This window comes from Callorhinchus milii, unplaced genomic scaffold (genome assembly GCF_018977255.1).
Source record: "Callorhinchus milii isolate IMCB2004 unplaced genomic scaffold, IMCB_Cmil_1.0 Scaffold13, whole genome shotgun sequence".
Classification (NCBI taxonomy): Eukaryota; Metazoa; Chordata; class Chondrichthyes; order Chimaeriformes; family Callorhinchidae; genus Callorhinchus; species Callorhinchus milii.
Window position 1 is genome coordinate 11818944 of NW_024704754.1, and position 15975 is coordinate 11834918.

General features: G+C 42.2%; 1 protein-coding gene across 1 annotated transcript in view; it reads left to right on the plus strand.

The window, feature by feature from the left end:
• Positions 1-15975, plus strand: part of jakmip2 (janus kinase and microtubule interacting protein 2) — a 96964-nt gene that overhangs the window by 74501 nt on the left and 6488 nt on the right. The window contains exons 10-16 of the mRNA XM_007891387.2: positions 2461-2589; positions 3938-4021; positions 5051-5113; positions 8143-8241; positions 9646-9744; positions 14288-14341; positions 15500-15565. Of these exons, the coding sequence (XP_007889578.1) occupies positions 2461-2589; positions 3938-4021; positions 5051-5113; positions 8143-8241; positions 9646-9744; positions 14288-14341; positions 15500-15565 (594 nt within the window). The remainder of the gene's footprint in view (positions 1-2460; positions 2590-3937; positions 4022-5050; positions 5114-8142; positions 8242-9645; positions 9745-14287; positions 14342-15499; positions 15566-15975) is intronic.

Sequence of the window (15975 nt, forward strand, 5' to 3'; positions counted from 1 at the left end):
ACGGACCTTGAAGCAGGCAAGGGAGGGGGCAAACAGGCAAAGGGACTGTGGGATGCAGTTCCTAAGGATCAATGTCCTACCCGCATTTATTTATGCCTAACTCACCACTCGGGTCACTGAGCCCTTTTCCCTTGGAACGATGATTTATCAGGAGTTTACTGAATACATTTGTAGGACATTGCTATGCAAATTAGCTGACTTATTTGCTGCAAATACAGTCACTACACTTCACAGTAAAATCCTATGAAACACTTTAAGACATTTCAACAGCCTGATAAGTCAATTGCAAAGATTATTTTATACTTTAAGCACAGTTTCAGCCCCACTGAGAAGTTGTGGAGTTTTCATTCAATTTTGTGTGCTGTGAAACTAATGCGTTAATGAGTTATAAAACACTTGCTTGAGGTGCTGAACAATGTAAGATACCTCACACCATTCTGGGACATGTACCAGGGTCTAAAATATAACTCGAAAAACAAGCCTAATTTTAAACATAAAATTGACTTTGTTTCAGACTTGGCTATCTCTCGCTATGCCATAAGAAGGGCACGATATAAATGTAAATTGTTGTTGATTATGCTGTTGTCATCATTGGAATTACCTGAGCACTTACCCCAGTATTTTTTGTTCTTTTGTTCAATTGTTAATTTCTATCCTGAAGGAGTGGGCTTTATTTTACTTGATCACAAGTGAAACAGCAGTTTGGGCTTGCTTTCAGAAACTGGGGTTAGAAAACAGTTTATTAAACTTTGCTGTCATTACCGCTGTTCTTAAATCAGAGGAACTGCTAAGTAATGCAATCAACCTGTAATTTAAGATTATCACGTAAGATGAGGGGTCAGCCTTGCTCACTTGGTAACTAACACTCTCACCTCTGTGACAGAAGATTGTGAGTTCAAGCCATCAGTTAGGATATCGAGTTGAGGCTGGCACTCTAATTCAGTGCTGGTGGGTGTAGGGTGAGCACTGCCTTGAGGCAAGTGCTGTCCTTCAGATGAGACGTTAAACAGAGATCCCATCTACCTGTTCAGGTGAAATTTAAAGATCCCGTGGCACTATTTGAAAAGAAAAAGGAGTTTGTCCCAGTGTCCTGGCCAACAGTCTCCCAGCTACAATTGGATGTTCACTTCTTGGCTGTTTGTAGGATTTTGCTGCGCAAATTGGCTGCCACTTTCACCTTCTCAAATACACAATTTACAGTAAAATCCTATGAAGCTCTTTCAGGTGTCTAGACTAAATGATAAGTTGCTATTATTAAATGCAAGGATTATTATTATTATCCCGACATATAAAAGATCCTATCATATTCAAAATGTGCAGCACTCTCTGGTGACAGTCCTGTATTTAATACTTAAGCCTCAAAGTGAATTTGTCTTCATTGGCACGAAATGCCTCATGTTCTTATTCTTAAAACCAGTGTCTTAACATTCAAGATTGCATTAAATTTTGAAACGTTCTTAAAATCAGTCGTAATTTAAAAGCTGTTTTTCCATAGTCCTTAACAAGAAGTTGCCAAATACATCCAGACCCCAGTGTGTATTATATCCTCTGCCCCAGAAAATAGCTTAACATAATGCTAAGTACAGACAATGAAGTGAAGTATCTTTTCCAGGTCACTTCCACATTCCTCAATAATTGTTAGCTTCTGCCCTCTCTGACAAAATGTGTTCTCACTAATCATTGCTTTACAGCTAGTTGACTCATATAAAAAACAATCACATGACTCACGATTTATCAATGACTGGCAGACAGCGGTATTTCTGTAGCATTTCCATCTTATTTCATAAAATGACTTGTAGAACATTTCTTATTGTATATACTTGATAACAACATTTGAGGAGTCTTGTAGAAACAATCGAGATAAGGTAGGGTTCTTCAGCCTTGAAAAGACAGGTATCAGAGGGTGTTTTATGGAGATATCTGAAATGTTAAATGAAATGTAGAAAATTAACCCAGAACGGTAGCTTCAGATCCGTTATGGCAGCAAGATAAGAGGGTATAGATTCAGAGGTGTGAAGGACAATTACAGAATGGATAACACAATGTGACTCTCTGGGACACTACCCTGTGTGAGGGGCACTATATAAATGCAAGTTGTTGTTGTTACACCAGGGGTGGTGGGGGAGGGATGGTGGGGTATTGATGGCTAGAACAGGTTATCAGGAAAGATGGATGATACCATGTTGCTGGTCTCCTGCAAGAAACAGGGTGATTTTATGCTGAGAAGATGTAAACGTGGACATTCTGAAAGGATGATTTCAAATGAAAGCGTTCACATCCAAATTGCTCTTGTAACGTTTTGAAATGTAGGACACGCTTTTCAGGGGGCATTTTATGTGTATTAACAAAACAATGGATTGTACAAAGTGACTTCTGATGGCTGTAATGCTTTTGTAGTTTAAAGGTTGCTCTAATCGTGGTACCGAGCAAAAGGCTGATTCACGTTCTATTCACTTTAAGAGTTTGGCAGCAGAAGAATCTGAACTACGTTTCAGGCAGTTAACGAGGGAGTACCAGGCTATGCAGAGGGCGTACGCACTACTACAGGAGCAGACCGGAGGCATCCTGGATGCTGAACGTGAAGCAAAGGTGAAAAAGTTGCTTTTGTTCTATAATCTGTGTGATCATCCATTCTTATGCTTAAGTTCTAGAACCTTAAATCCTTTCATAAGTACAGTGCATATCCGATTGTAATTAACTGTTGCATTAAGTACATTCGCAAGTAGCTTATTCTGCAAAGCTGCTCATCTGTGGGAATAGGGGAATAAAATTTGAGGGAAACTAAAAGAATTAATAATTTTTCATACTTCTACACTTGCCAATTTTTGTATTTTATCTACAATGCTTACAAACCCCACTTTAGGAAAAGTAATCCGCTTTGCTCTTTTTTATCAGTATTTGCACTGCTATCAATTATGTTACTTTAATTGCTGACCTTGACCCACTGAGATCTATACCCTACGTTTAAAGTGCAATTATTTTTTCTTTTAATACATCATCACGTTTTTGATTTAAATAGTCATGATATTTTTAGGGACAGTGGTCATTTCATCTGGAAAATTTTAATTATTAATACATTTTAAAATAGAAAAATCAAGTCAGTGGTGAGGGTGGTTTGCTGGGCCCCGACACTTTGTTTGACTTGACATTTATGCAAAGTTATGTTAACCCAAGTCACAGTGTTTGGCCCCAGATAAAAATAAGGTCACATTGAGGTTTAAATTGTGATGATTCATAATAGGATTCCTTAATAATGACTCCGGAATAGGGACTTCTTCCAGACACATGTCACTCTGCGCCAGAACACTTTGCGATTGTTTTGGAGTCGCATCATGTGGTTTGACATGACACACTTTCATAGTTGAAATCTACAGCACAGAAGGGCTTTCGGCCCATCATGTCTTGCTGGCTTTTTTAAGAGCAATCCTTTCAGTCCAATTAACCTCCCCTTTCCCCACATCCCCCTAGCTTACTCTGTTGTAGCTATTTCTCTATTTCCCTTTTATTGATTTAATTGGTAACTATCTTATCTTTACTCACTGGCTCACCAACTATGGAAACAATTTCTGCCTTTTGACTATCAAAACTCCTCATAATTTTAAAGACATCTATTAGGTCATCATTCAACTTTCTTTGTTCCAGCAGAATATGCCCCACTTTTCCAGTCTCTGCTCACAGGCCAAACCACTCAGAATGGTGTGTTTCTTGGAGATTATCTTGATGTGGTGACAACTTGGAAATGAAATTAATCCCCTCGTGTGGCTTTAAATTATATTTGTTGAAAATCTAGCTTACTCAAGATAGTAATACAAAATTCATTCTTACTGTGTCTCAAGTTCTATATTTAGGAAAACGTGCTTTAAATTTTAGTTCCTATTTCCGCACTTGTAAATCATTGATTCCAAGTAGCATGAGACTATTTTCTTGATGTCAACAGGCTCATGAGCAACTGCAAGCAGAAGTTCTCAGGTACAAAGCCAAAATTGATGACCTAGAAAAAGCTTTGGCTCAGAAAGGACAGGTAAGCCCGATTCTATTGCCCAGCTCTTCCAACTCAGCTACATTGCTTGTTCCTCACCTCCTCCATTACACTATGGGTAGTTGAGCTTTCAGCCATTACTGTCTCATCCACTGGAATTCACTCTCATAGAATCATAGAATTGGCTGTGCCGGCTCTTTGAAAAGAGCTGTCCAAATTAATTCCATTCCATTGCTCTCTCCCCATAGCCCTGCAAACTTGTCCTCCCCAAATAATTATCTACTTCTCTCTTAAAAGTTGCTATCGAATCGGTTTCCACCACCCTTTCAGGCTGTGTATTTCCAAACAACTCGCTGTGTGAAAACATTTCTCCTCACCTCCTCTCTGTTTCTATTAGCAACTATTTTAAATCAGTGTCCTCGAGTTACCGACCCACCCGCCAGTGGAAATAGTTTCTCCTTATTCACCCTATTAAATCCCCTCATAATTTTGAAAACTTCTATTAAGTCTCCTCTTAATCTTCTCTGCTCCAAGGAGAATAATCCTAGCTTCTCTAACCTCTTCTGATAACTGAAGCCCCTCATTCCTGGTACCATCCTGGTAAATCTCCTTTGGTGCCCAGAAATGAACACAGTGCTCTAGCTGAGGTCTAACTCTTAAATCGCTTTGCCTTGTGTCCTCTGCTTCTTCAAAACCATCTTAAAAACATAGAAACCTCTTTCACCATGCCTTTGTTCAATCCTCTTAAACCTTCTTTCTCCTCCTGCACTGTGATCCCTATCATTGTTGGGAAGTACGTGAAGTCATTCTTGCTTAGCGAAAGCTGATAAAAATGGGCAGTTTGTTGAAGGAGATTAAATAGGAATTGAAGGGATGAAATTTGCTTTGTTACAGAGCTTATTCATTGCATTAATTAACATATTTTTAAAAAATGCTAATTTCTTCCCATTCAATAACTATCAACAGGCAACACTCACCTCCCCTCGCAGCTCTATTCAAGCCAACACAACCGTTATGAGACCACTGTAGCTCTTCAATGAGACTCTGAACTTTTTCTGTTTTCTACCATAGGATTCAAAATGGGTTGAAGAAAAGCAACTGTTCATGAAAAGAAATCAGGAGCTTTCAGACAAGGTACTCTGAGTGATTAATCTGCATAACCCCAAGTGCTTGTCCCTCGTGCCCTCCGTTCTATCGTTGGTGACAGCACTTTCAGCCACTATGCCCCGAAACTCTGGAACTCTCTCTCTCAATCCCTCTGCCTTGCCCCCTCCTTCCCTATCTTTAGGTTGCGCCTGAAGACCTTCCTTTTCAACCGTGCTTACTGTCACTTCATCTTCCCCCCGGCTCAGCTTTGTGCTGTGCCACAATCAGGCACTCTAGGGTCTGCCCTATGTGAGGGGTAGATGCAAGTTGTTGTTGCGGTTTTCTTTAAATCCTTCATTATTTCATTTTGAAAGTTTTGAGTTTTTTTTAATTGTGAAAAACTTTACTTTTAACATTCTTTACAATAAAAGTCTCACCGCTTCTGTTAACCGGAATTGCTGGGCGGTAGGTTTCAAATATTGTGCGAAGTGTCAGCAAATGTATCAGCTTGGTTTAGTTGGCAGCACTTGCCTCCAGTTGTTTGTTCGGCTTTGCTGTGCGCAAAATGGCTGGTGCAGTTGCCTACAAATACCTGGAAGTATTTTGTTATAGATACTGTGTTAAATGTAAAGATTATTGCATGTGCTTAATATATCTAGTGCCCTTAACAGATGGTACAGTAGATTCAATATTTGCATATTAAAAATAGCATGTCTTTGCTCTCTAATTTTATTCTGTAAATTTGGAGACTAGTGTGCTGTTTCACCTCTTTTGTGTGGTGACCAAACAATTTGCAGAATGAAAACAAGCAAACAAACCACCTACATATGGAAATTTCCCTTTGTCTCGAATTAGTATGTACTCCCTTCTTGGAGGGAGACCTGCTGTTTATCTAATTCCGCAAAGTATTAGGTGCAGGATTGGCAGGGACCAAGACTTGGGCACCCCAGAGTGTGCTTTCAGGTCACTTCTATGGTTTAACCAGCTGAAACTACATAGTTTCCATTTGAGCATTGTATGATAAGCTTCTCATTACTTGTCCAGCTTGAAACACTCTCTGTGTTAGGGCTTTATTTTGCAGGGGTAACAGGAGCCAATTGGGAAGAATTCCCTCCCCCCATGATTTATCCACTGTCCAAGACTTGCCAATTAAGCAGGCTGGCTGGTCTGTCTTTAGTATCTTGGAATACTATGGATCTGCCTGGTTCAGGAACTGGACTATCGAGACTACCATAAAAGATTGATTTTAATTCTGATATTTCGTTGTCAGACATGTTACCTTGGAGCCAGCTCAAGCCCATCCTTGCTACCACTCCCCCCCACCCAGGAGAATAGTCACTAGTTAGCCATTAGACATCCAACAAGCACAGGTTTGAGCCCTCATAGGTGAATAGCAGGTATCAGAAACTCATTGTGAGCCAGCATGGAGAACAGCATAGGTCAGTATGAAATAACAAAGACTTTTCCTCATCTTGTGGCCTAATACATCTCTCATCCAATTTCATCCAAAAAACACAATAGTTTAATTGATCAATCCCATTGTCGATTGTGGGAAACTCCTGGCACAGGTTAACTGCTGAATTTTCCTACTCACTCCACTTCAAATTAAGTCAATAAGTGAAGCACTTTGAAAATAATGTACTTTTGAATGTACTGCTGAAACCCTGGTCCACGCCTTTGTCACCTCAAGGCTGGACTATGGGAACTCTCTCCTCGTCGGCCTTCCCGCCACCTCCCTCCACACTGCAGGTTATTCAGAACTCTGCAGCTCGTGTACTGTCCCGCACCAGGCACCGGGACCACATCACTCCCACCCTCGCTCCCTCCACTGGCTCCCCATCTCCCAGAGGATTGATTTCAAGATCCTCATCCTCACCTACAAGGCCATTCACGGCCTCGCTCCCTCCTACCTCTCCAACCTACTATCCCCCTACCTACCTGCCTGTACCCTCCGTTCCTCCGGCTCCGGTCTGCTCCACGTCCCTTGCTCCAATTGCCCTACCATCGGTGGTCGGGCCTTCAGCCTCTCAGCCCCGAGGCTCTGGAACTCCATCCCCCAGTGCCTTCGCCTTGCTTCCTCCCTCTCCTCCTTCAAGGCCGGTCTCAAAACCTTTCTCTTCGACCGAGCCTTCAGCTCCCCTCTCGACTCTCTTCCCCCTTCTCGCTCCCTCCCATTCCTCCCCTCACCATTTCCCCCCTCCTCGCTCCCTCCCCTCCCCTCACCCTGACCATTTCCCCCCTGCTCGGGTCATGACCCAACTGTGCAGCGCCTTGGGACGTCCTTCTGACGTGAAAGGCGCTTTATAAATGGAATCTTGTTGTTGTTGTTGTTTTTCAGTTATTTTAAATTACTATTTTTCTCAAAAGTATTGTTGGAACAATTGGTACGATGATGAATTCAGACACATTTTTGCACCATTTTGCGGATGCAAACAATGTTTGATAATGAATATACTCTCTAGAAATAAATAATAAGTCTTTCATTTAATAAAGTGCCTTTCACAACAGCAACAACTTACTTATATTATTTCATTTATATAGTGCCTACTAACCCTGCTAACCCCATATCAACCCGTCTGCTCCCTATGCTTATTATTATGCTCAACAGGCTCTGCCTGCTCCATGTCCCCCGCCTGGCCCTCCCCACCATTGGCTGTCAGGCCTTCAGCTTCTCTGCCCCTACTATGTGGAACTCAGTCCCTTTCTCTTGCCCCCTCTCTTGCCTCCTTCAAAGCACATCTCAAGACCCTCCTCTTTGAATGTGCATTCGGCCACCCTCCTACCCATACTGTCCCTGCCCTTCACTCCCTCCGATCCCAATCCCTGTTCGGGTCCAAATCCCTGACTGTCCAGGGCCCAGGATGTCCTCCCGATGTGAAAGGAACTATACAAATGTAATTTGTTGTTGTTGCCCTTCATGCACGGAGTATCTCAAAGCTCTTGAATAATGTCTCAAAGGGTCTGACAGGATTTACTGTAAAGTTTAGTTGCTGATTCATACGATGCAAAACACAAAGCATTAAAAGATAGATGTGTAAGTGTTATAATCACATTATTTTAATCCTTGTTTCCTACAGATTGATAAATTGGAGATTGAAGTCAGTCGACTACACCAGGAAGTTCAGGATTCCCGGGACCAGAATGAGCTGTTAGAATTCCGCATCCTGGAACTGGAAGTAAGAGAACCTTCTATCAGGGAGCTATGGGGAAGGTTTTACAAGGATTTAGAATCAACGATTTACAGGAATCCTCAGAGCGAAGTATCCTATTTCATCCTGCTCAGTTTAAGTGAAGGTTGGCAAGAGCCAAGGATTGGGGACCCCAGAGCTTGTACAACTGCTGGAGCTTAACCAGCTAAAACCATGTAATATTCCATTGCTGGTAAGTCTGGTAAGCTTCTTGTTGCTTCTCAGCTTGGATCAGTCAACCATAAATTGGGATTTGATTGGTTAAAAACAGCCAAGAGACAAGGATATCTGCAAATCTACCTGCCCAAATCAGGTTCAAAAGTTTATATTCTATGCAAGTTTGACATAACTCATACATAAGTCATATTAAATGTATGGTTCCAACTGGTGTGACTTAAGTGAGGTTTACTTTAGGATATAGATTATCCAAGAAGTTACTGGAGGGACATTCTGTCAGTAAATTTATGAGGGAATTAGGTAGCTGTTTGTTACAGAAAGTGATTGATAGGAATGAGATAGATTAGTGTAGGACTATTGTTTTACTTTGGGATTGGATGGATAGACCGCAGTGGTCTTTTCAAGTCCTGGAAACTGAACTGAATTTCTATCTAACTTTTACTAGAGTCATAAGTACATAAGTATATAAGTACAAATAGTAGAGCAGTCAAATGGTGGGTAGGAAGAGGGAAAAATTGGAGTAATAATATAAATTATAAACCTTGTTTCTCTGAAATTGATTTATCAAATCGTGTTTATTCAGGGGAAGCTTAGCCCTGAAATTCAACCTAGCATTAGTTTCTAAGATTATTTTGTCTTGAATTGTGGAAAATTCTTAAGATTCAATAATAATAATAATCCTTGCCTTTGATATAGTGCCTCATCACGTCTTCGAGACGTCTCAAAGTGCTTCACAGAATATACTGTAAAGTGAATTTACTGTATATTTTGTGGGGGAAATGCAGCAACCAATTGCGCCAGAGCATGATTCACTGTGTTTAGCGGAGAGAGTAATGGCAGATGTGGTGTAAACTGAAGCCTGTCAGTCGAATGTTTAAAATCTCAACACTTTTGGAAAGGGTGGGGTGGGGGGAAGGTTCTTGCGGTGTCCTGTTTGTGCCACATTATTGAGTACAAATTGGCTGCTATGCTTGTAAACAAAATATGCAGTCACTACACTTCACAGTAAATCCCTTGAAGCGCTTTGAGACATTCTCCCATCATAAAAAGTGCTATAACAAATTCAAGGATTACAGATTAGGTATTATATCCTGGCTAATAATCCCTCAAATAAATGAATCATTCACCATAGCTGTTTGGTACTTGATAGTAATTACCTGCAGATGTTTCAATATGTTAAAACACAATAAAATGTGAGTTTTTCTTTCTTCTTAGGAGAGGGAGCGACGATCTCCTGCTTTTAACCTCCAGATCACGCCTTTCTCTGACGGTGTAAGCGCTCTTCAGATCTACTGCATGCAGGAAGGTGTGAAGGTAGGTGTGCCACATCCTCTTGCTATACTGTATACTGTGAGTCCTGTAGCTCAGTGGTTAGAGCATTTGCTTTGCAAGCAAGAGACCTGAGTTCAATTCCATGCAGGGCAAAACCTTGGGCAAGTTTCCTTACTCCACGCGCCTAATAATAATCCCTCCAAAAACCAAAAACAATAATAAAATTGGTCATTTTCAATCTACGACTGTTTGTGGGACATTGCTGTGCGTAATTGGCTGCCGCATTCGCCCACAAATATACAGTCAATTCACTTTAAGGTGTGTTCTGTGAAGCGCTTTGGGACGTCCTCCCGACGTGAAAAGCGCTATATCAAATGCAAGGATTATTATTATTATTATTCACATCATTAAAACATGATGCGGTATGATCCATTTTTAAAAAATCTTACCTTTATGAATTCAAGATCTGCGACTTATTAGTGTTAACCTCAGTATAAAATTATGGTACTCGCTAGCAGCCATTTACTCATGGTATTTACTTTCCTTCCTGCTTCCTAATGTCAGTACCATGTTGAAAGCTGAAAAAAAGGGAGTTAGTTTTAGGATTTTATTACAATTTTTAGAATTTTACCAACACTCCCTTTAATCTGAATGTTGTTCCACCTTGAGACAGATTGAGGTAACCCAGTTCTTCTGACCTGTACAGTTTTCCTAACGTATCATACACAGTAGAATATAGATTGTACTGGTTAATGTGGAACTCCGTTATAGGGTCTCCGCTCTTGGGGAGGACAAGTTTGCAGGGCTATGGGGAGAGAGCGGGGGAGTGGGATTGATTTGGAAGCTCTTTTCAAAGAGCCCACACAGACACGATAGGCCAAATAGCATCCTTCTGTGCTGTATAATTCTATGATTCTATACCATGTTGTTTTAGGTATAGCCCAGATCCATTGTAATAATAATCCCTCCAAAACAAACAATAATAAATTGGTCATTTTCAATCTACGACTGTCTGTGGGACATTGCTGTGCACAATTGGCTGCCGCGTTCGCCCACAAATATACAGTCAATTCACTTTACAGTGTGTTCTGTGAAGCGCTTTGGGACGTCCTCCCGACGTGAAAAGCGCTATATCAAATGCAAGGATTATTATTATTATTGTGATAATGAACACCCAGCTTCTGCCAGATTGTCAAGTCACTGCCTGCATACTATACTGTGCTGATGGCAGTTCCTGCCGCCTGTGAATGCACAGGAAGTGCTGCTAACATTACTTATTATTGTAATAATAATCCTTGTGTTTGATACAGCGCCTTTCATATCGAGACGATGTCTCAAAGCTCTTCACAGGATATATGACTGCATTTGTAGGCGAATGAACCAAGTGTGGAAGAGTGGAGCTTCCTGTGCACAGTGAGCATGTGCAATACACAGCAAGTGATGTTAGAGGCAACCTGACGACCGAAACGTCAGTCATTATTTTGCACCTTATTTGTCACATGGCCGCTAAGACCCTGGACCCAGCCCTATAATGAGGTTTTCCTGTATTACCCTTTATTGCTACATTAGTTCATAACATATCTAACACTTGTGCATTGATCTGTGCGATACACCGTGTTTAATAATTACAGTGTGTGTGAAGCAGTTTTATTGGATTTTCTGTGGTTTGTTTATACATTATTAACCAACACGGTCAGCTTTGATGCTACAGTACTTACAAGGGTTATATTAATGAGTTTAATTCCTGAGAACAGTGAATGGTTCTGAGTTTGGAGTGGTACCAAAGAATGTGTTACACCTTTAAATAGATTTTAAGTATGTACATTCTAACTTTTTTAGCCTTTGAAAACGTTTCTATTCATGTTATTTGGTGTTCGGATAATCCCTTCATTGATACAACAACAACAACAAATCGCATTTATTGAGTGCCTTTCATGTCCCAATGATGATGCCCCAATGCGCTGGACAGTGAAGGGTTTGTACCCGAACTGGGGTTGGAATCAAGATTTGTGGGGGGTCAAGGGGGTTGGGGGGTCGAAGGCACGGTCAAGGAGGAAGGTCTTAAGATGGGTCTTGAAGGAGCCAAGCAAACGAGAGACAAAGGGACTTTCAGAGGGTGGGGACAGAAAGGATGAAGGCCTGACCATGAATAATGGGGCAGGCGGGGTGAGCTACATGGAGCAAACCAGTGCCTGCCGAGTGAAGAGAGCAGAAAGATTGGTAAGGTGTTGATAGATTGCAGAGGTAGGGAGAGGCTAGAAGGTGGCGGGCATCGAAAGTGGATCTTAAACTGAAGTGAAGTGCTTAGGTCAAGATCATGAGGGTTTTCAGCCATGCTCCTATCCTTAAAAAACTCTCCGTGGACCCATTCCTGCTCTCAAACTACCCCCCATCTCCAACCTCCCTTTCCTTTCCAAGGTCCTGGAATGAATCGTGGCTTCCCAGCTTTGCTCCTTCCTTTCCCGCCACTCCCTTCACGAACCCCTCCAATCAGATTTCCGTGCTGCCCATAGCACAGAAACAGCTTTGGTCAAAGTGACAAATTACATTCTGTCCATTTGTGACCAAGGTTCCCTCTGCCTCCTTGTCTTCCTTGACCTCTGCTGCCTTCAATACCATGTAACACTCTATCCTCCTCCACCGCCTCTCCTCTCACCTCAACCTTCATGGTTCTGTCCTTGAATGATTCAGATCCTACCTCTCACACCATCTCCACTTCGTCTCCACAAACGGTTTCTCCTGAAGCCCCCGCACCGTCTCATGCGGCATTCCTCAGGGCTCTGGCCTTGGTCCCCTCTTCAATATCTATATGCTCCCTCTTGATGACATCATCCGCAGACATGGGGTCAACTTCCACATGTATGCGCATGACACCCAACTCTATCTCTCTGCCTCCACCCTTGACTTCAGGACCACTGATATCCTGACAAAATGTCTGTCAGACATCAAGTCCTGGATGAAAGCTAACTTTCTTTAGTTGAACGTCCACAAGTCCGAGGCCCTCCTGATTGGCTCCCGTTAGCGCCTCCACACCTCAGGCGCTGACAGCATCACCATCCTTGGATGCCCACTCCACTTTACTAAGCCAGTCCGGAACCTTGGCATCTTGTTTGACCCTCAACTTTCCTTTCTGTCCCACATCTGTGCCATGACCCGCTCTGCCTTCCCCCACCTCCGCAACATCGCCGGCTCCACCATCATCTCACGCCGCAGGCCGCCGAAACCCTCATGCACGCTTTCATTACATCGAGGCTTGACTATGCAAACTCCCCAATTGTCGGCCTCCCCAATTCCTCCCTCCATAGGCTGCAGATCATCCAGATCTCTGTAGCCGTGTCCTCTCCCGCACCAGGCTCCAGACCCTATCACTCTCATGTCCGACTCCAGTGGCTTCCCATCACACAGAGAATACACTTCAAGATCCTGGTCCTCACCTTCAAAGCCCTCCATGGCCTTGCTCCCCACTACCTCTGCAAACTCCTAAGCCCCTACCAACCTGCCTGCTCCCTCCACTCAGCCTGCTTCATGTCCCCCATTTCGCCCAATCACCATTGGCAGGGGAGTCTTCAGCCACTCTGCCCCCACTCTCTGGAGCTCAGTCCCACAGTCCCTCTGCCTTGTCCCCTCCCTTGTCTCCTTCAAGTCCCATCTCAAGACCCTGCCCTTTGACAGTGCCTTCGATCACCCTCCTTCCCCCCCACCCTCCACCTCCCTGATCCCGATCCCCAGCTCGGATCTGAAACACTGACTGTCCAGGGCCTTGGGACGTCCTTCTGATGTGAAACGGGCTATACAAATGTAATTTTGTTGTTGTTGTTGTTGTCTAGGTCATTATCTCTCCAACACATAGTGATTGGATTAGTGTATCCCAATATATCCCTCGCGCTTGGTGGCAGTTTTCACAATCGTGTTCATCGAATCAGTCAACCCAGATCAATAGATGTCAGACACACAATATGGGGATCATACTGCTATTAGGTTCAAGCACTTTATCATAGTTTAATCTGGTTGATAGATTGGGCTAGTTCAACAGTTTGGCTCAGTTGGTAGCACTCTTGCCTCCTGGTCAGAAGGCTATAATAACACTGATTTGAATTTATATAGCGCCTATCACACAAAATAGGTTTTGGGTTCAAGTAACAGACTGAGGCGTAAACTCACAGTCTAGGAGGACATTATAGTAAGCAACTGGGGACAACTACATTTGACATTTGGATGAAACATTAAACTGAGATAGCATCTCTGCCTGTTCAGGTGGATGTTAAAATCCCATGATACTATTGCAAAAAGAAGCTTCTTTCGATGCCGTGGTCAGCATTCCTCCAGACAAGGGAGGGCCAATTTGGGGCCACCCAGGTGACTATTTTACGCTTGTGATCCGTGGGCCATAAGTTGGCCATCCCTGTTCCAGACCATTCGCTTTCTGGATGTTTGTGGGACTTTGGTTGCTCGAAGGGCTGTTGGATTTTGCAGATGAGAAACAGTCTCTACACTGGGCAGTAATTACTGGGAAAAATTTTGAGACAGTTTTAATGCTAGCTTCTTTCTTCTAAGTTGCTAACTCTTGTCATCACTTATTTTGCAGGATGTTTGTATCCCTGAGCTTATAAAACAACTGGACATCCTGGGCGACAATGGGGTAGGCGGCTTTTCTCAGAGTGCATTCACAATGAAACATTGGTAGTATAAATTCTGTATCTACAGAACTCTCAGTAGAAAATTATTTTTCTTTATGATCATAGTTCAAACTCTCAAATGGGATGGACCTTAATTCAAAAGAATTGTTTTGAGCTCTCTTGATGGCTGATTACATAATGTTAACACCTGATGCAGCATTGAGCCATACAGACCAGAGGGTTTCTGCTGTGACTCTTGACCTGTGAGTTAGCTGATTTCAACACCAAGAGGAACACATTTGGTCAATCTCGGACAGGGAAACTGATGTCTTGGTGATGGTTTCATTCTACAACAACAATGACGAATTGCATTTACATTGCATCTTTCACGTCGGGAGGACGTCCCAAAGCGCTGGAAGGTCAAGAATTTGCACCCGAGCTAGGGATTGGAATCAAGAGGGTTGGAGGGCAAGGAGAGTGGTTGTGGGAGGATGACCTAAAGCACAGTGAAAGAGGAAGGTATTGAAATGGACAGGCACCATATGAGGCAACAAGATGTATCCTACCATATATTCCAGTAATCAGGTGCTCCCAACTCTCTACCCTGCACCTACTGATCTGGCAGTTAGGAGGCATACTGGAGCAATGCAAGGCATCTCCATTTCATGCTCTCTTCCCTGAAAAACGTCCTAAAGGCAAAAACCTTGGGATTTCTGCTTTACATCTCAACTGATAATTGGGTGATTTAAAACCCTGCCTGAGATCCATTATTACAAAGAGGAGCGGTAATATTAACCGCATTGTTCAAAACCTGATACTAATCTATTGAGGCAGAAATTGGATTTGCCATATGTAACCATAGCACCAGAGGAAGCTGGAGTCTTAAATGATGATTTTTAATTATATGATAGAACCGGCTAACTATATTTTGCCTTCTAAAGTATTGCTTCCTGTGATAAATTGGCCTTTTTTAAATACATCTCAGTTTTTCACAATCACTTTGCAATTCTAAAGAAAATAACTACAGAATTTTACAGTATTTGGCAGTATTTCAACTTTTAATTGGCCTGTGGCCAAGAAATATTGGAGAGTTTATAACTGCTTAGTCACATGGATGCTCCTTTTCAGATGAATGTTTCTGATTTTAGTAAGATATGTGTCTCTGATCACTTTCTTTCAAGAATTTGAGAAATGAAGAGCAAGTTGCCATCATCCAGGCAAGCACGGTGCTCTCTCTAGCTGAAAAGGTATGCCACGCCTTTCATTCAAAGATCTTTTCTTTATTTATTTATTGCAGTGAGTTAAAAAGTAAAATATGATTCCAGGTGTCTGCCTGGTTGTCCACGCCAATTTTTCACAGATATATTTCTTACGTTAATGAGTCTCCATCATGTTGACATCTCAGCGTAACATTTGCATAGTCTACTTAACTTTTTGAATCATAAATGGATTTTATCAAAATGATAACATTCTGGGTGTGGTGCCTTCTACACACATTTGTATCTCATTTAATAAAATTCTGAAAGTTAATATGTGCCCTCTAGTGGTTCTGTGTGGAATTGTCTGATACCTTTTCCTCTGTAAATCCATGGTCCAAACAAATTACTTGTGTGGTTTAGAGTGTAACTTAGTCCCAGCGCAGCCATTGACCAATGCC